Genomic DNA, 21,584 nt, shown 5'->3' with positions numbered 1-21,584 from the left:
CAAATTAAAAAAAACACCACAACTCCATTCCTAAACAATTCTTAGTTATAGGAACAAATTCTACTTCACATCTGACATTAACAGCTCCACATAGTCTGTTTGATTCAGTCGTAATACATTTCAGTCTGATTTGTTTCACAGCCTTTTGCCCCTTACTCCCAATTACATTTGTTCACTCCTCAAAGGGGGAAAAAGCATTAAAGCCTGCCTCTTTCCCCCCCAAAATAAGGCCTGGAAACCCTGTGGATGTGATAATTTGTGCCTTCTTCATGTTGCCTTTGTGTGGTTAAAAGGAAAAAATAATATCTCATACTCTGGGAACCCTCCTGAGACTATCCGTTCTGCAAAAGCGAAGCATCAAGGAAGCTGCCTATTATCTCTGGTTTCTGTGAGCCTGGAGGAAAACTCATAATGATTCTAGCTATATCTATCATCTATCTCTATCTATCTATCATCTATTTATCAATCTATCCGTTCTATCTATCATCTATCTATCTATCATCTATCAATCATCTATATCTATCTATCTATCTATCTATCTATCTATCTATCTATCTATCTATCTATCTACCTATCTATCTATCATCTATCTATCTATCTATCTATCTATCATCTATCAATCATCTATCTATCTATCTATCTATCTATCATCTATCTATCTATCTATCTATCTATCTATCTATCATCTATCTATCTATCATCTATCATCTATCTCTATCTCTATCTCTATCTATCTATCTATCTATCTATCTATCTATCTATCATCTATCATCTATCTATCTATCTGTCATCTGTCTATCATCTTCAAGTGCCCATTTAGATTATTAAAATGACTTGTAAGCTATTTTATCATTTTCATCACTATTTTACAATACCCTTCCCTGAGACAGCTTTGTGGCAGGTACCCCAAATGTGACAGTCAGTCTCCGCACCCCTGCACAAGATTCCCATCTCCCCTTCTATATGAGATGGGATATCTTCTCACCACTGGTACCCAATTGGAAGTAGTACTAAGATTTAGCGTAACAAAACATTAAGCCTTTTACATAAGACCATAAAAGTTAGTCGCCAGCAAAAATATTACTTATCATGCTTTGAACTCAACTGTGTGCCGGCAACCAAACCCTCTTATGAATAGAAACCATTCATATTTATTTATTGCATATAAAAATGTAAGAAGGCCTAATTATCTGTCCTACCCTGTATTCATTGCATGCAGCACTGTTTCCATTCTGCTGCAGTTCATCTTCCACCAAACACTATATTACTTGCCTGCCTGTCATCTGTGATGAAATTGCATAGCTTACAGATCCTCCAAGTGTCCCTATTTTCCAGGGATGTCCCTGATTTAGAGAAGCCATCCTGGTTTCTGATTTGATTCAGGAATGACCCACTTTTCCTTAGAATGTCCATATTTTCATTGAATAAATGTTGGAGGGTATGGAGTTATCCGACCCCCAAGTCATCTGAAGGCAATCCTGTATTGGGAAGGGTTTTTTAATATTAAATGTTTTATTATGCTTTTATATGTGTTTGAAGCTACCCAGAGTGGCTGGGGCAACCCAGGACTCAGCTGTACAGCTTTAAATAAAATGTTTTAAATGTGTTGTAAAGTGCAATATACAAATGTGACATTTGGCTATGCCAAATTCAATGCATTCTTCAAAACGTTTCTTTAAAAAGCACAGCGGTTTTTTGTGTGTGTAGATTCCACCCCAGTAAGATGTTGTGGGGGTATAAATAGTAAAATTATCATTATGGATGGGACGTCCTTATTTTCATTGGAGAAATGTTGGAGGGTGTGAGCTTACATAATTTACGCAAGGAATTATGTAAATGACATGTTATAATGTCATTACATTATTCCACCCCATTCATTTTAATACCAGGGATTCACATTGCAAATGTGGCTGGGGAGCTCTGGTTTTATCTCTGACTACAAACCAGGATATCAAGCAACAATCAGAGCCCAGTTTGATATCCTGGTTTGTAGTCAGAGACTGAACCATTGTGAAGTGAAGGAACAAGACTGGGGGTTGGTCATCAGGTGAGCTGCGCACAGGTGAGCTGCATGCAAGCTGCTGGCTAGCCCTGTGGAGCCTCCTTTTATTGAGACAAATATGCAAACCAGGCAAATACATTTTGGGCTGTGACCTTTACACATCTTCGGTCCCGAGATCGTGGGGTGGTACAAAGTTATTTTGGCACCTGTTTCCACAGCATCATTTTCCCCTTGCACAGTGTATGACGAAGGAGACAAAAGGTCTCAGGGACAAAGGTTACAGACAGGACACCACAGACTGCTGAGACCGCAAAAGGTCAGACAGAGGGAACAATGTTCAGACAGCTGTGGCTTGTCTGGGGGGGGGATGTGCCCTGCACCCCAAGGTCACGCGTGCAGGCAGACTGTGGCTGCCTGCAGGTGGGGAGTGTGCTCCTTCCGGACCCCACTGTCCACTCCGCGATATCCCTACACACAGTTTCTCAGTTCTGATGTAATCGGAAACTGTGGCTCATTTATTTATTTTGCATGAGAGAGTAGAGGGGAGGAGGAAGCACGGAAAGCAGAACGAGAGTGTGGGTTTAATATACTATGCTTTGTTAAACCAGGAGTGCTTTAGCTGGCAAATGACTGATTTTAGCTAGGCAAATGGCTGATTGTAATCCAGATCTTCCCTGCCCAACTCCGTTAAAGGTAAAGGGACCCCTGACCATTAGGTCCAGTCATGACCGACTCTGGGGTTGCAGCGCTCATCTCGCTTTATTGGCCAAGGGAGCCGGCGTACAGCTTCGAGGTCATGTGGCCAGCATGACTAAGCCGCTTCTGGCGAACCAGAGCAGCACACGGAAATGCCGTTTACCTTCCCGCCGGAGCGGTACCTATTTATCTACTTGCACTTTGATGTGCTTTCGAACTGCTAGGTTGGCAGGAGCAAGGACCGAGCAACAGGAGCTCACCCCGTCGCGGGGATTCGAACCGCCAACCTTCTGATCAGCAAGTCCTAGGCTCTGTGGTTTAACCCACAGCACCAAATACAAAGGAATTAGTAACCAATACGATACCATTTGCTTCCTTCTCCATTTGCTTCCATTCACTTAAACTTTCCCTAAATTGCCAGTAGCCAAGAATGGGCATTGTACTCCTACAAAGGCATAATTATTGAGTACTGGAGTTTTGTTAACCCTCTTATCTTGCATGCATTGCTTCTGAAAACAAAGGACGAAATGGCATTTGCTTTTGAAGCTTTTGGCACATTTCATCCCTCAAAACAAATGCATTTTTAATCACAAATTCAAATCGATGGCAAGTTCAGTTGGGAGGCTGATTGAGAGAGGTGTTTTATCTTTAGACAAGGCATAACTGTAAAACTGTAAGGAGCTGCCGTCCTGATGGAAATTGCAGCTGCTGATTCTTTTTCTGTGTAGAAATTGACCTTCATTGATGCTAAATGAAAGAAGACATTATACCAAAGAAGTGTTATGCCACAGAAAAGATTCACCCACTTTTCTGACCCCTTTGGAAGTGTTCACGTGAAACAATCTCATGAGAATAAGCTTGCATGATGAAGTTTATGCTTCTGGTTACTTTTTTTTTATAATAATTTTTATTAATTTTCCAATTTTAAAACAAAACAACAACAGCAACATAAAAACGTCGACAAATACAAACAAACACACAAATATAAGTTCTTAACCTCATTTTCATAAACCTCCTTTCTCGGACTTCCCCATACCTCACCCTTTTTGCATCCTTATTTTACAGTTTTTCAGCAACCCTTTTAGCCAATTAAATTTAAGTTTATTAAATTTCTCAATTTCACCTTAAGTCATCAAACATTTTCAGCTGTAATTCTGCATCTTCCTTCCCCTTGACATTTTAACACTCATCAATATTGTAACAGTTCTTAAGATAAGCTTTGAACTTCTTCCTGTCTTCCTCCACCGTCTCTTTCTCTTGGTCACGGATTCTGCCAGTCATTTCTGCCAGTCCCATAAAGTCAATCACTTTCGTCTGCCATTCTTCCAGTGTGGGGAGTTCTTGTGTCTTCCAATACTTTGCTAGAAGGATCCTTGCTGCTGTAGTGGCGTACATAAAAAACGTCCTATCCTTCCTTGACACCAATTGGCCGACCATGCCCAAGAGAAATGCCTCTGGTTTCTTGTGAAAAGTACATTTAAGTACCTTCTTAATTTCATTATAAATCATTTCCCAAAAGGCTTTAATCTTTGGGCAGGTCCACCAAAGGTGAAAGAAGGTACCTTCAGTCTCATTACATTTCCAACATTTATTGTTGGGCAGATGATAAATCTTCGCAAGCTTAACTGGGGTCATGTACCACCTGTAAATCATTTTCATAATATTTTCTCTTAGGGCATTACATGCCGTGAATTTAATACCGGTGGTCCATAACTGTTCCCAGTCAGCAAACATAATGTCATGTCCAATGTCCTGTGCCCATTTAATCATAGCTGATTTAACTGTCTCATCTATTGTATTCCACTTCAGCAACAAATTGTACATTCTTGATACATTCTTAGTATTGGGTTCTAACAGTTCTGTTTCCAATTTCGATTTCTCCACCTGGAAGCCAATTTTCCTGTCTTGTTTAAAGGTTTCCATTATTTGGTAATAATGAAGCCAATCTCGCACCTTGGGCTTTAATTTCTCAAAACTCTGTAGTTTAAATTCACCGCTTTCTTGTTCTAAAATTTCAGAATATTTTGGCCATTTGGATTCCATGTTAAGTTTCTTCACCTCCTTAGCCTCCATGGGTGATAACCACCTAGGAGTTTTATTTTCCAACAAATCCTTGTACCGAATCCAAACATTATATAATGCTTTCCTAACAATATGGTTTTTAAAACCCTTGTGAACTTTAACCTTGTCGTACCATAAATATGCATGCCAACCAAACCTATTATCAAATCCTTCCAAATCCAGAATATCTGCATTCTCAAGAAGTAGCCAATCTTTCAACCAGCAGAAAGCTGCCGATTCATAGTACAGTCTCAAATCCGGCAGGGCAAACCCCCCTCTTTCTTTTACATCAGTAAGTATCTTAAATTTTATTCTGGGCTTTTTGCCCTGCCAGATAAATTTAGATATATCTTTCTGCCACTTCTTGAAACAATCCAGTTTATCCACAATTTGTAATGTCTGAAACAAAAATAACATTCTAGGCAATACATTCATTTTGATCACTGCAATTCGGCCTAACAAGGAAAGCTTCAAATTCGACCATATTTCTAGATCTTTCTTTACCTCTGTCCAGCATTTATCATAATTGTCTTTAAATAAGTTCACATTTTTAGATGTCATGTTAATCCCCAAATATTTTACTTTCTTTGCCACCATTAACCCAGTTTCATTTTGGAATCTCTCTCTTTCAACATTTGTTAAGTTTTTTTCCAGAACTTTAGTTTTTTGTTTGTTCAACTTGAATCCTGCCACCTGGCCAAAGAATTGAATTAACTCCAAAACTCTTTTTGTACTAGTGTCTGGCTCTTGTAAAGTCAATACTAGGTCATCTGCAAATGCCTTCAATTTATAATGTTTAGCTCCGACCTGAACTCCTTTTACCAGCTGGTCCCCCCTAATCATGTTCAACAAAATCTCCAGGACTGATATAAAAAGTAATGGGGATATCGGGCACCCCTGCCGTGTCCCTTTTTCTATGGAGAGTTCATCAGTAACCACATTATTTACAATTAACTTAGCCTTTTGTTCAGAATATATTGCACTTATACCATTTTCAAACCTTTGGCCTACCCCCATCCCATGGAGATTCTTCTTCATGAACTTCCAAGAGATATTATCAAAGGCTTTCTCCGCGTCCACAAAAATCAGGACTGCCTTCGTGTTAATATTTACAGTTAGCAGTTCCATAATATCAATTATGTTCCTTACATTATCTGATAAGTGTCTTCCTGGGAGAAAGCCTGCCTGGTCCTTATGAATCTCCTCCATTAACACCCTCTTCAGTCTTTTTGCTAAAATGTCAGCAAATATTTTGTAATCCACATTAAGTAGTGATATAGGGCGGTAGTTCTTAACCTGGTTTTTTTCAGTTTCGGTCTTTGGTATAAGTGTGATGAAGGCTTCTTTCCACGATTCAGGTGCCTTTTCCCCCTCTAATATTTCATTACAAACCTCCTTAAGCGGCTGTACTAACCATTCTTTCAATGCTTTATAATATCTGGAGGTTAGTCCATCTGGTCCTGGAGATTTCCCTAGTTGCATGTTTTGAATGGCACCCTCCACTTCTTGGTCTGTTATTTTCTCATTTAAAATCAACATACTTTGTTGCGAAATTTTTTGTAATCCATATTTCTTAAGAAAATCTTCCACGTCTCCTTCATTTTCCGGCCCTTGTGCATATAATCTCCTAAAATAACTCTGAAAGCAATTACTAATCTCATTTGGTTTAAAAATGTTCTTTCCATCCACCTCCAAGCTTGTGACTGTATTTAGTTTCTGTCTCTTCTTCAATTGCCATGCTAGAAGTTTCCCACATTTATCCGCTGATTCAAATGTCCTCTGTCTCATTTGCTTAATTTTCCATTCTATCTCCTGGTTCATCAATTCCATATATTGCATTTGGTAGAACTTAATTTCTCTCAGGATTTCATGAGACTTTGGTTTAGACATCAGTTTCTTTTCTCCTTCTTTTATTTTTTCCAGAATCTTATCCTTCCTTTCATTTTGTTTCTTTCTCTTTAAAGAGTTCTGTTGTATCAGAAAACCTCGCATCACGGCCTTACTTGCGTCCCAAATCACTCTTTTCCTCAGATTTATCTCAAAGTAGTCTGTCAAGGTTTTTTGGGCCTTTTTGTAAATCTCCACCTCTCTGAATAGGGTGTCATTCATTCTCCATCTGAAGGATCCAGCTGTTGTTAGTTTCATTTCCATCTTCACTGCGTTATGGTCGGAGCATGTCTTTGGGCAGATTTCCACCTTTTTTATCCTTGGGGCCATTCCACTAGTAATCCATATTTGATCTATTCTTGTCCATGTCATTTGTGCCTCTGAAAAAAATGTTCCCTCTCTCTCAAGAGGGTTTCTTGTTCTCCAGTTATCAATCAAATCTATATTTTCAGTCATTTCAAAGAAGGTCTTAGGTAGTCTCCCGTCCTTAGAGACCACCTGTCTTTGTGCTTTATCCATGTTTGTAGAGACCATGCCATTCATATCTCCTAGTAAAATCACCTTATGATCCAAATAGTCCGTTAATGTCTCATGCAATTTCTTATAAAATTCTGCCTTCTCTTCATTTGGTGCATAGATGCCAACTAGCAAAAGTTTTTCTCCTTGGATTTGTATCTCAATTGCCAAAGTTCTTCCATGTTCATCTTTAAAGATCAATTTTGGGGCTAATTTTTCCTTTGCATAGATCACCACTCCTCTTTTCTTAACTTTATCTGATGAGATAAATTCCTGTCCTAATCTTTTATTTATAAGTAGTCTTCTGTGTGTCCTTGTTATGTGGGTTTCTTGTAGACATATCAAATCCAATTGTTCTCTTTTCAAAATATGAAAGACCTCATGCCTTTTTCTGGGAAGGTTGAGCCCATTACAGTTCCAGGTTAAAAATTGCAGAGACATTATTAGTTAGTTGCCTCCAGCTGCTCCCTGCAGCTATTCTTCTTCCATAGGTGATTTCAGTCCAAATGTCAAGTTTCCAAGGTCTGTATCAGAGGTCGAGTCAAGCACTCCTTTCACAAGGTCCTCCTCGTTTCTGTCTAGGAATTGTTCTTTATCTTGCACTGTTCTTATTTTGACTTTTTTTCCTTTGAAGTTAAAAGACAAGCCTTGTGGAAATTCCCACCTGAAAGGTATGTTATTCTTCTTCAGCAGGTCAACCAGATTCTTGAAATAAGTTCTTACCTCCAGAATGTATTTTGGGATGTCCTTGTAAATTTGAACAGAAGCATTTCCAATCTGAAGGGTTCTCTGGTAATGTAAATTTAGAATTTTATCTCTTTCCTCTTTGGATCTCAGAGACAATCCCTTGGGGTCTTCCTGCCTTGCCTTCTGCCCAGTCTGAAGGCGGTTGTTATCTTAAAGTCGTCTTCCTCTGAATTTACATGCCAAAATTCTGATAATTCTTTTGTGAGAAAGTCCACTAGGTTGTCCCCTTCACTTTCAGGGACCAGCCTAAGTCTCAAGTTCCTCTCTTTCCTCTGCATCTCCCACAAAGACAAGGCCGCCTCATGTTGGTCCAACTTCTTGCAGACTGGTATTAAACTTTCCTGTGTATTTTCAGCAGTGGCTTTAGCCTCTTCTGCAATTTTTCAAATTGTAGCGTTTTCTTGAACCAGTCTATTTATGGTTTCTGTGTTAGATGTAATACTTTTTGTATTCAAGTCCAATTTTGTTGAAAGTTCTGTCAGTTGTTTGGTATTCTCCGTGCTCTGCTTGGTCAAATTTTCTAAAGATTCATTTATTTTGAGTAATGCTTGAGTCACTGATTCCATGAATGCGTTTATTCCTTTCTCCTGTCCAGCTAAGCCTGATATTGAGCCTCTTTTCTTTTGTGCAGCTTTAGCCTTAGATCTTGTTGTTATGTCTTCTGCGGAACCACTCATGTCCCAAGGTCGTTCCCACAGGAACAGCTCTTAAGTGGAAAAATCCAGTGACTTGTTTTTATTTGACAGTCTATGTTACAAACTGTAACCTTTCAGCCCTCTAGAGGGAGCAGTACATTATATCCAATAAGCAGAAGAAACAAAGAAACCAAAAGCCCTCTTGGAGAAAGAAGCTTTCAGTCTTCCAATTGCAACAGTATTTATTTCTGTAAAGTCCCAAAAATTGTATCTGTAAAGTCCCAAGAATTGTATCTATTTAAGCTCTCCGCTTTGCAGCAGGTTCTATCAGACAGTTCCTGTCAAAGCGCTTCACCCAGGCAGTCCGTTCCCAGAGTCAGAGACAGCAGAAATTAATCACTTAAATTTCCTCTCACGCAGGTTAAGCCAAGTTTCCTTTTCTTCCCCCCCTGCTCCTGCTTGCTGGAGGGGTAGTTAAAGTTCAATGCCAAAGTTAGGTAATTCAAAAGTTCAAGCTTCTGGTTACTTTTAGCACTGTGCATTTCCCACAGATCTTTTCAGAGGTGGGGCAAACCCCTAACAAGAGGGGTTTTCAGTAATTGCTCTAACTTAAATTGTGGTTTTGAAAACTGACAGCTTGTGCTCGAGGGACAATCTATTCACCAGTGCTCCCTCTAGGTTTTATCTTAGAATTCCTATATGCCTTCATGCAAATCAGCTGTTGATGTGGTCTGTGCATTTTGCTACTTCCACTAACTGCCTTCCTTGCACTACATTGGGCTGCTGGTGCATCTTTGCAAGACTTTTCTGAAATCATCATGAGAGAATTTGGTATCGGGGCTCCCCCGTTGTTGTTTTTATATCAAAGAGGTGATGTATTGGTGTGATTAAAGGCAAAAAGCAGCTCTTTAGTAATTGTGCACAAACACTTGCAGGCTTCAAATTAGAGTATGCTTTAAAAAACCCAACTATTATAATTTCAGCTAAAATTGCATCTTCATTTGTAGTACACTGAAGTAATTATATATATTTTTTTCATTTTGTATGGGAAGGTACATACAGTGGGACAAGTTGAGGCCTGTGGCAAGTTTATAGAAATCAAATGTGTAAATTATTATATTTGAACTTGAATTAAATGGGGATTTTTCTTTAAGTGCTTTGCGAGCAATAACAGTAGCTATTCCATTTAAATTATCTCACATGCTCTATGTGTAAACACAACTCCCACTTACTTGGATAGCCAGAGAGCACCCTGTAAGCAGTGACTTTGAATCAAGTAAGAAATTGCATTTATTTTTCATATTTTGGTTCCCACTTTTGGCAATGGAACCCCTTAATTAGAGATGGGAATCCTCACCGGTTATCCCAGGACTCTTGGAATTACCTTTTAGAGACACACCAGAGCCAACCTGAATAACCTGAGGACAAGGCATCACAAACCAGGCACAACGAAAGGATCTGCCCTTAAGACTGGTCTAGAAACTGCTGTTGGTGCAGAATGGAGTGGGTAGGTTGCTAAGTAAAGTTACTTGCCATGATCCTGAGACACCGCTTTTAAAAGAACTGTGCTGGCTGCCAGTTTGCTGTCCGCAGTCAGGTGTAAAGTGTTGGTACTGACCTATAAAGATTAAAGCAGTTTATCTGAGGAAATGCCTTCTCCAGTAGTGGATACTAGGGTGGAGTGGAGTGTAGATGCCCACCTGACTGGAAGAGGGAAAGTGGCAAGGAGATCTGCTGTACAAATGCACCGGTGGAGCCAATAAGGTGCTAGCTCACCCCACCAAGAGTTGCCATCCCAGCCCACCATCGACTACTGGCCCTCTTCCATACTGACCTGCTCTTTCACTAAGATCTTCTAATGAGGCCCTTGGAGGGTTGCCATGCGTCTGGAATTTCCCTGACAACCACAGAATACTGCAGTCGGAAACAGTATCTGGGCAGAAATCAGGGGAAATGTCCGGACGTATGGCAACCCATGTTGGCAGTCTTGTTTTTGCCGATTTTCCTTAAAAATCGCTCCAAAACAACCTGCTGAGGTCCATCCTGATGAGATCCAGCTCACAGCAAGCAGAGGCAAGGCCTTTTTGTTTTGGTGGAGTCCAGTGTACAGTGGTACCTCGGGTTAAGTACTTAATTCGTTCCGGAGGTCTGTTCTTAACCTGAAGCACCACTTTAGCTAATGGGGCCTCATGCTGCTGCTGTGCCGCCGCTGCCCAATTTCTGTTCTTATCCTGAAGCAAAGTTCTTAACCTGAGGTAATATTTATGGGTTAGCGTAGTCTGTAACCTGAAGTGTATGTAATCTGAAGCATATGTAACCCGAGGTACCACTGTATTGAACAACCTCCCCTCTGAAAGAAAGCAGGCACCAATGGTGCCTTGTTTTCAGAACCTGCTAAAAAAAATTATTTATTCTCCCAGGCCTTCACTGGTCATTACTACCAGCTTACAGAGATTTGCATTGGTTTATAACTGATGCTGTATTGCTCGTTTTATTCTATTTTTATGTTTGTGTGGTGTTGTTTTTTTTAAAAAGTAAGTGAACCACTTTGACATTTTTTAAAAAGAAAGATGGTAGGGACATCTTTAAAATAAATAAATAATGTCAGCATTGCACATTACCTAAAGCCAATTACGTGTGCATATTGATATATATCAGCCATTTATGAATATTTACATAATGTTTACCAGAGTAACATTATGTAAATATTCACAAATGATTGAAATGTGTCATGATGTATCATGGGGGGGTGGGGAGAGGTGAATTAAGCAATGCTGGTATTGATATGGAGGTGAATCTTTATTGCAATAAAAGAGGAAGAAACTAGAATATACCTAGGGGTTGTTGTACATAAAAAAGATGGAGAAAATGTAAGTCTCTAATAAGTCGTATGAGAGCAGATACAGAAAAATGCCTTTGAATACCAGTTGTTGGAAATCACAAGAGATCCTTAACGATGATGCACTGTGAGCTTAAGATCTCATCATTAGCTGTTGCTTCCCTGCAGCCAAAGGATTGGCTTTCTAGATGCACAACTCTCTAAGCAGCCTCTTTGTATCATTCTGCTAACTCTCATCTGCTACCTGGTTCTACATTTTCTTTTTCCTTTGGCAGTTGCATTTTCAGGCCTTGGCTTCACCACATTCTACTTGGCTGGGAAGTTGCATTGCTTTACTGAGAAAGGCCGTGGGAAAAGCTGGCGGCTCTGTGCAGCGATTCTACCTCTGTATTGCGCCATGATGATCGCTCTGTCACGCATGTGCGATTACAAGCATCATTGGCAAGGTGAGCCATGGGAATCTTCCCCTTATGTCAGTTGTCCATGCTCTTTGTCTGCTATAGTGATTCTTATCCATGTACAGTAAGGGGAAAGACAGATCACTGCTCTGATTCAGTATCCACACATAGCCTTTTTTTTTGAAGAAAATAATAATAATACAATAAATCTTTTAAATGAAATACAGGGCAGAGGTAATTAGTTAAGGCTTTTTGACCCAGTTCATTTTTGTAATCGTAGGCTTGTAAGTGACATCTGTTCCAATTTCAGAGTTGCTCTTCCATGAATAATCCAGCAGAGGCTCTGGCTTGTGGAACATTTTTGCCAATTTCCTCTTCCCCATCCCATTTCTCTTGTGACTCTGGGGGGGGGGGGGGTCTCCCAACCCTCTGGAACAGATTTTCCAAGGAAAGAAGGGAATGTAGATTGGAAGGGAAATTGGTATTGATGGCATCCCATAAGCAGCAATTTACTCACAAGATCTCTGGCTACAAATTGGAAGCTAGATCTCTGCCTACAGGTCAGCAATTAGTTTAGCCAGTGTAAAACAGAACGGAGTTGGCGAGGGTCCAAGCTGTCCCCCATTCCAACTTACAAATTTTCTGACCCCAGGGTATTCCTTTGGAAATATATTTTTTATTTACGTAATAAAGTAGAAAGAAATGATGGTCCACTCTAACTGTTAGTTTACTGAGCCTACATGTGCCCATTTTTGTGTTATGTTTTACTATAGATAGGTACTGTATAGAGGTACAGGCATGCATGTGTTTGATTTACATCATCAAGTGTTAATATCCAAGCATCAGATGCTTAACTGTATTTTCAGGATGCTTCCTCTCCTGCAGAAAGCAGAATCACTGTAGTTTAGATCTGTAGTTAACTATATAGATAAATACTGTATTTGTAACATCATACTATAAATGATATAACATTAACACAGTGAATCCAAAATATAGTGAATGTTTACATTCATATGAACATTAGCATCCCAGATGAATCTTCTGCCCAGAATCTTAGAAATAAACAGATGGCTGTTAATAGACTCCTAAAGGTGATTTGTCAGCATACACTGGTGTTTTTTCAAGAAGTGGGGGAATGTATAACTATTTTCAGACACACAAAAACCATTTGCTATAGTCAGCATTTGTGTCTGAATGTCTACGTTCTCTACATTTTGGGTGTTGCCTATTAATGCAATTTTTTGATAACCTATCTTAAACTTTGACTGTCTGGGAGTAGATTATCCTCTGTTTTTGACAAGGGATTGAATAATTTTATCATCTGGTGTTTTGATCCAGCTCTGAGTCATTGAAAATGAATCTTTTAATAGCTTTATGGTTGCATTTTAAGATAACATAGAAAAAGGAGAAGAAACCCAGTTTGTTTAAAGGTAGTCAGATAACAGTCCTGCAACTCCCTAATAAATGCACCAAAGGTTTAGAAAAAGACCCACTGAATACAGTGGGTCTTGCATCTGGATGAGCATGTAGAGGGTGTGTTGGAAGGCTCTTGGGGATAGTTCAGTGAAAACTATTTCAGAATTCTACTCACACAAGAAGTCTTCTCTTAACCTCATATCATGACCTGAGAGTGTGTTGTCAAATTCATAGATATTATGTTGTAGAATATGCTTTCCCCTGATCTGCTATGCAGGGCATGTGATGTGTTCAGAATGTGTATGTGTGTGTACCTGTGGGTATGCATATGTATATGTGTAAAAGGAAAACTATTCCGAATGCTGCTGTAGAGGTAAGTCTAGAAGTATGTGCTTAAGAAATCTGCTGTGCCAAAAGCCAGAATTATTCATGGAATGAAATGTGTGCTGTGAGGCAGATAATTACAGGAGCATTTTCTGTATGGTGGAAATACACTGTACCCAAGGGGATTACTGCTATGTCCATTACGGCTGTCTATGCTTGCCTTTGAAGTTTAAGGAGGTAGAACTGGGAAAACTCTGCTGGCTTTTTGATGGGAACCAAGGACTGTATTAACAACATGTTTTTCTGCAGGTGGCCTTAGCACTTACCTAAAAGGACCACGTCCAGAATGGGGAGACTTAAATGACTCAGTAAAATGCAGCTACAGGCTTTGTTGCTCAGTCATTGTCTCTTATGATGAGAGGAGACAGGCAATTGTGCTGAATTACTTGTGATAACAGCCTTTATTGCCCAGTGGGGAACAAACAGGGACGATCAGCATAACATATGGGACACAGGCACTGTATGTGAAAGGCAAATAGGACAGCCATACACCTAAAAAGTCATATATAAGTTTGACTAAATTAATATGACGAGCCCCTTTCCACTCTAATGGGAAAGCATAGCATACTGGTGGAACAATGGCAGATGAACTTGCTCCATTATGAATTCCAAGCAGGTCGGTAATTACTTTTAACAAGGTTTTCCACCCTCCTTTTCTTTTCTTTAAAAAAGACTCCAATTTATTTTCCCAACAAGGTACACAGAAATAATTATAATGGATAAAAGGCTACTGAGTGTCAAGCATTAAATCTGGGCTAACAGCCTATTCCTTGTGACATCCTTTGTGTATTTCCGTACTGGAGAGATAAAGAAATAAAGTTCAAAGTCACAGGCCCTTCCATTTGAGGTGGGGGACTGGGGAAATGGCTTTCTAGTTTGCCAGCTGCTAATGGAAGCACCACAAAGAGGAAAGAGAAGAGTGGGGTTGCACTCAGGTTCTGCTTTCAGGCTTTTGTTTTTAACGTCTTATATAAAACTTAATTGACAAAAATCTCCAAGTGGATTATATAAAAAATTCAAAATATTAATTAACTACTCATAAAATTATATGTTAAAAAAAAGCAAATTGACACAAAATTCATGTAAATATTTGCTCACGCCGGGGGAAGATTCTCACTCAAGAGGAATACCCACAGGTTTCCCTTGAAGTAACAGTGGAAACACACCTGTGCAAGATGAGGTATTTTCAAGCAAGATGGGGAAAGCACGCTCATCAGGGTGTTCAAATTAAACTCCTGGCTTTCCATGGGTATCTGGTTGGCCACTGTGAGGGAATTGCTGGATTAGATCCAGCAGTTCTTCTTATGTTCTTGGGTTTCTGATTATCCTACACATTAGTGTTAAGTTGATTGCATGAAATAGTTGCTCTCTATGTGTGTTCCCCAAAATGTCTCTTGTTTTATTAGTTGCACAGGTAAATGTGTGTGTGTGCAAGTGTAATTCTTCAAGTATCTTGGGGCTCACTGTTTCACATTCCTATATGGTTGTCGTTGACAACCTTAGATGCATACAGCTCTCTTGAATACAAGATGATCTCCAATATTTGCTTGTGTTAAATTTGTTTTATCTTCTTTGGGACACCATTTATTTTCATGGGAGGGAAGAAAGAAGATTCTCTTGATAGACGATGGGGGAGAAGTACCGCATGCTAATTATAATGAGTACAGAACGCAAATGGAGAAAAATAAATAGATCTTGGTTATTTAGTGACAGGGCACTATAAATTCTGTGTAGGAACTTTTAAAAGGCTGAGGGTAAAGACTATAAACATGAAGCCATGTATTTAAATAGATTTCTTTTGCATTTCCTTGTGGAAAGCAGTCATGCAATTAAGAAACAAGAACAAGCACTAATATCTTGGTTAAATGTCCTGGTTTTATTGTGTCAAAAATAATAAAAGTAGCAATAAGTAGCTGAAGCCCCTCATTTGAGTGCACACATAGGTGCAAAGGAGTTTAATAATGGTGGAACAAATGGGTGATAATGCCCAGAGAGAGGGTGTTAGTCATCAATATCAATTAACAAATATGTATTGTTCAGCATGGCATGTTGTTGTTTTGCACTAATTGCTTGATAGAACAAAGTATTAGTTTCCTCTAGTGGTTTCAAATAATGAACAAGTTTGAAGTTGGATGCCACCTTGTAAATCTATTCAAATTACAGTTGCTTGGAAATTGCTTGGGTTGGTCTTAAAAAGCACAAATTCCATTTACTTAACACCAATGTAATAGCAACAGCATAAACCAGTACAGTCACACCTTGGTTTTCAAACAGCTTAGTTCCCGAACGTTTTGGCTCCCAAACGCTCCAAACCCGAAAGTGACTGTTCCGGTTTGTAAACTATTTTTGGAAACCAAATGTCTGACAGGGCTTCTGCGGCTTCTGATTGGCTGCAGGAGCTTCCTACAGCCAATCAGAAACTGCGCTTTGGTTTCCAAATGTTTTGGAAGTAGAACGGACTTCCGGGACGGCTTCCATTTGGCTTCCAAGGTACGACTGTACTTATGTGATAACTGGTTTTGCTGCATGGAATGACTGTCATAGACCAGCTTTAATATGAAGTGTTTTCAAGTCATTATACTATCCACATGGCAATTGTAGTTGTTACTATTAAAGTGAATACCTGGAATTGTTAGCACCAGGACTAGTCATTAAAGATCATATGTTTAACTACGGTGGTGATTCTCACTTAACCTTTGCAAGCGATTTTCAGGGCGATAGCATTTCCAGATAATAGGCTTCCTACCAACATGATATAAACCCCAAATTAGTCTTCTGCTACTGCTAATAATCACATTGAAATTGTATATGAACCCTCTATGGGTTTCTCTTCAACCTGTCTGTTGCCATCTGCCATGATGTGAACTTCAGCAGTGAGGAGTCTGCTGCACTTGTGTAAGCTCCTTACATGTTTTAGAACAGGGAAAGCTATTGTAGTGGTCTCCAGATGCTATGAACTACAACCCCCATAAGCCACAGCAAGCCTGGCCATCACTCAGGGATATTGGGAGTTGAAGCCCACAACATTGGGTTGGCTACCCCAGCTTTAGAACCCTTATTTAAATACATGTATTTGCAAAATAAAGCAAATTAGGGCTCTAATGTATGCAGGAAGCATACATGAGTGTAACAGGCTCTTGTAACAGTGTAAGTTACACTGTTACACTGAATGTAACTGTGCAGAAGGTTGGCTTTTTATATGCAGAGGACAGCGCTGGAGGGCACTGGGGGCAGGGAAGCAGTTACCTCAGCTTCCTCCGCTTTGCAATATCAATCTTGTAGGGAAAGAAACATCTGAAGACAGATTCTCTGTGTACAGTTTCTTCTGCTGATTATCAAAAGTTGACCAACGAAACTAAAGTGTAAGAATTTCGCAGCTAAAGTATTCCAGGTCCCTTTTAATACAGAACATGTTGGTTAACCAAAATCAAGCACGTGTGACTCCTACCTTTCTTAATTTTGGTGTGTGTGTTGCTTGTTTCAGTTGACTTACTGAATATAACAAGATGATCAAAACAAAAACCCTAGGTAATAATTAACATGAAAGCCAGAAAAGTCTCATCCAAATTGGGGGGGGGGGAGGAAGCTGACACTTGTGTTTTACTAGAACCCCAAACTCCAACAGGAGCAAGGCATTAATCAAACAATTAATTTTAATGTGCGGACATGTTGCCTCTGAGCACAGCATAGGATTTTGTTTTGAGCACCGGAACCAGGTGAGCTTCTACATTTTTTAAAATCAGTCTCTGGTCATTCCAAGCTGATTTCATTTCAGCAGTCCAGTTTAAGAAGACAAGCTATTTTGTCGTGATGATTGTTCAGTGCCCACTGGTGTGGTGGGGCAGAGCCACCAAGCCACCCTCCCCACACTAACTGCGCTATCCCCCTATCTGAATGGGGTGGGAAGGCCATAGTGTGTTCATGCTGTATCTAATTTGGGGGCTCTCTCTCTTTCCTGTAGTTCTAATAGTAATACATGGCTTCTTAGCAAATATTGTCTTCCTTTCCCTCCCACATCTAGATGCCTTTGTCGGAGGGGTCATCGGCCTCATGTTTGCTTACATTTGCTACAGACAACACTACCCTCCGTTGGGTAACCTGTCTTGTCACAAGCCTTACGTCAGTCTGCTTGCTCAGACCGTGCTGAAGAAAGAAGAGGCGCCCACAGTGGATAATGCAACCAGCCTGCCTCTGGAAGGGATAACAGAAGGTCCGGTATGACTAATACACATGCAGGATGAACTTCTAGCCCTTTCATACATTCCGCCAATCCAAACTGGTCTCTCTGCATAACAAATGTCTCTTAAACAGCTGTGATTCTGCCATACCCCTCCCTTACTTTCCATATCCTTTTCTTTCCCCTCACACACCTCTGTCCTGTGTTTCCCACACCCTCTGTTCCATGCAAAAGCAATGATTGTTTAAGGGGACAAATACAGAACTAAGATCCGTGAGACGCCGCTCATGATTACTAATCTCTATTTACATGGCACTTCTAGCGTGCAGAGTGCTAGCTTATTCATACTTACCAACAGCCGTCTGAGGCAGGTCATTATTATTCCCATTTTATAGATGGGTGGCAGAGGCTGGAAGAGAATGTGTTGCTCAAGGCCACCCAGTGAACCTGTGGCTGAGCTAGAACACGGATCAGGACCAACTCTTACTCGGATGGACCATATCGACTGCAAAGGGATTAAATATCTTCTGCTAAGAAGTTAAAGGCATTCTGAACTGTGAATGACACCACACCTTCTTTTCCGAAGGCATTCAGCATGTATCAAAAAGGTTTATTTCTTTTATGTCTCATAACTCTGTATGCGGTTACAAGAGCATTCTGCGTGTCTCCCAGTTGTCTAACACGTAGCAGTGCAAGTATCTCTGTGCTGCCCATCAAGTCTGGCAGCGTTCTTCTGTGCTGACTATAATGAAATGATGGTTTTAAATATACAAAAGAGCAAGGGCTGGAGGAGGCCCAGATTGCAGGCATCAGTCATTCCTGAGCAAGATGTCCACAGCACAGTTATGCAAAGACCTTGGAACTCTCAGCTGGCAATAACGTATATTGATAGGATCACTTGGACACTCTTAATATTAACACATTAGCGGAACGGTTTTTTCCTTTCCCTTGAGAGCATAATTTACATTCAAACTGAATAACTCATTGCCAAACAGCAAGTTGTAGTCCTTTTTTTTAAAGAAATGAAACAAAAAAACCTAACACGGAAAATATCCTGAATTGTGAAGGTGAAAAAAACAACACATTTTTGTGAATATGTGAGCTAGAGTCACATTAGTCTAATGGGTTTTTCTTTCTTTGTTTATTTTCTGGGGGTTTTAATAGTTTGCCATTCATGGCAATCTGTTTTTGGGAAGATTGACTCTCCCTGCCCCCACCAACGCTATATTAACTTGTGTTATCTTCTGCATCTGCAATTCTGAATCTAGCACTTTCCCAAGTACCTTGTTTGCATAGCTGTCAACGTTTCCCTTTTTTAAAGGGAAATTCCCTTATTCCGAATAGGATTCCTCGCAAGAAAAGGGCAAAGTTGATAGCTATGCTTGTTTGGGAGGCTGCTGTTATATTACTACAAGTGCATGCATGGGAGGGTGTGTGTGTGGCAGCACTCAGTGGCATATATGTTAACAATCGTAAACCTCATTTCAGAAGTCTGTGGCAAAAAGCGAGGACTCCCAGCCTAGCATGCTGCTTTGGTGAATTCCATAGCGACCCTTCACTCGTGTGCAGCCTTTCGCTTATGCAAGGTTGTTGGCAGTGTTCGAAGTATGAACTAGCCCACTGTATTTTGATAAGTACCTCAGGTTGTACCTCAGATTCGTGAACCTGCTGTGATATTTGACAGGTGTGCACAAGACTGCATCTGCTGACAAAAAGGTTTATATCCTGTTCATTATTCCATCAGCCCCTCTTCAGATTTCAGATATCTCAGCAAAAACTCACAAAGTCATTGGCTACTGTTTGGTGTGGTGAATAACAAGTGGGCAGGATGACTCAAGGGAGATTTTTCTTTCTTCGGTCCCTCATTGCACACTGCGCACCCAGTGTTGGGAGCAATGCTCACAGCTTCAGGACATGAATACAACCATGTGGTCCAGGTTGCTGCCTTGTGCATCTTTTCCCCAGTCTAGTTAAGGATGCATTGGTGAAGGTCTCTGCCACCCTTATAGGAGCAGAGCAATTATGTAGCATATCCACATTCATTAATCTTTCCCTCCTTTATTTCTTCTTCTTCCATTAATTCTTTGTGCAAGTGTCATACTGTAGTGAAGTCATGTTCCTTTTGATGACAGAAAGAAAAACATGCCGTTGAATTCTTTATAAAAGCGTATTAGGGAAGAAGATGTTTTATGTAATAATCTGACAATGGGATTTTTTGGTTTGATCAGCTAGCTGGAATAACGGAGGCTGCTTTGATCAATGCTACCCATTATGGTGCTTTCAACTGGAAGGGATTGCTCTCATAGCTATATTTACACCTAATGTGTGCCTGATGGACTATGCTTTGGCCTAGTCTGTAATTTAACAAGTTCACATCCCCCTATAAAAACTGAGCATTTTCTTTGCCATTTTTTTCATTTTTTGCAGGGGGTCAGGGGTTACCTGAAGGAAGTGATTGTTGGTTGACAACTATGATTTTTTTGGGTCAGAGGTGAGAACAGATGAACCCCCCTTTTTAAAACAGATCCATTGCGCACAGTAAAATAAAAAAAAAAGACCCGAAATGAGGATTGTATATACTGAAAATATACAATAAATTAGAATCACATTTTTTTAAAAGCCCTATAGAATTTAATAGGAAGAGACATTTGTGTTCCTGTGTGTGTGTTTTATGTAAATATATTGGGATGTAAAATATACTGTGGAGATATGGATCTTACACCTCTGTGTGTATGAGAGAAAAGGAAATTATGAATGGGTGGAAAGTCAGAATAGTATCAGGATTCACTTTTCCTGAATATGCAATGACATAACTTATGCCTACCTTATAGGGTTTGGGAAGTTTTGCAGTATTTCCCCCAATGATCAGATACTTACATATACTCTGAATCACGTGTCTTTACTGTCTTACTAGTGAAATTTTCACAATGGTCCTAGATCTATATTTTTGAGTGAGAAAAAAATCTTACAGAATGAATTCTGTTATAGAGGTGCTCTAATTTTTTTATTCAGACATCTGTCTATGCATGAAACAAACTGTTCAAAACCTTAATATGTTATATGTGCCAACTATGGTTGGAGGAGGGACTGTGGGAATGTCCTGAAGAACACCCAAAGCCTTTGTCATGGGAACCGGCCTTTAAGCAGGAGGTGTTGCTGAACTTGCCCTGGGCTTAAAAAGCTTTCCTGGAGGTTTAGCTGCTCCTGTGCCTTCAGGTGTCCTGGTGAGACTAGTAGATCAGGCACAAGGTATCTCTCCAAAGGTCTGTTTTCCCTGCTTCATTTTCTTTGAGGCTGACCCTAATCTGCTATTGTACTACTCATACATGCCCTCCACCAATGTCACTATATTTGGGATAAAAACTGAAAGTTGCTGCACTGGCACATCTAGAGTTTCTAAACCAGGTGGAGCTTTGGAGGCTACCAAGTCAAGTTGACTGTATGGGACACTTCAGGCCCAGGAGGCAAATGCAGCAATCTAGGCCTCTCTGTCTGTGGCCCTTGAGACCCCCTCTAGGCCATACATCCCCAAAGCTGAACCAGGCATGTTCCTTGAGTGTTTTGACTTGGCTGAAATTCATGCTTGTTGCTTTTACCACTTTTGCCTCTGGCCCCACCCACCACTGATATGTGGCCCCCAGAAAGTTGCCCAGGTCAGTGAATGTGGCCCTCAAGCTCTGGCTTAATCCATATGTTTTTTTGAAAAAACTTCTCATGGTGGCCCAGTTTACAGGAACAAACTGAACATGGTGTCCATTTCAAAAGCAAGAAAGCAACCTCTTGTAGCGAGCCATTTGTGCACCACAATTCACTATGCAGAGCATTT

The 21,584-nt window shown here is 40.1% G+C and overlaps 1 protein-coding gene across 2 annotated transcripts in view; it reads left to right on the top strand.

Moving 5' to 3' along the window:
* Nucleotides 1-21,329, top strand: part of PLPP4 (phospholipid phosphatase 4) — a 92,500-nt gene extending 71,171 nt beyond the window's left edge. Inside the window, exons 6-8 of one of the 2 annotated variants that reach the window (XM_079976777.1) lie at nucleotides 11,659-11,829; nucleotides 17,603-17,791; nucleotides 18,154-21,329. In XM_079976777.1, coding sequence (XP_079832903.1) covers nucleotides 11,659-11,829; nucleotides 17,603-17,791; nucleotides 18,154-18,203 — 410 coding nt within the window. In that variant the 3' untranslated portion in view covers nucleotides 18,204-21,329. Of the gene's footprint in view, nucleotides 1-11,658; nucleotides 11,830-17,602 lie in introns of both variants that reach the window. The other variant, XM_079976778.1, reaches the window with a different exon arrangement.
* Nucleotides 21,330-21,584: the final 255 nt, after the last annotated feature.

This window comes from Podarcis cretensis, assembly GCF_951804945.1.
Source record: "Podarcis cretensis genome assembly, chromosome: 5".
Lineage (NCBI taxonomy): Eukaryota > Metazoa > Chordata > Lepidosauria > Squamata > Lacertidae > Podarcis > Podarcis cretensis.
The sequence above is the reverse complement of the archived record's forward strand: the minus strand, read 5'-3'. Positions and strand labels throughout refer to the sequence as shown.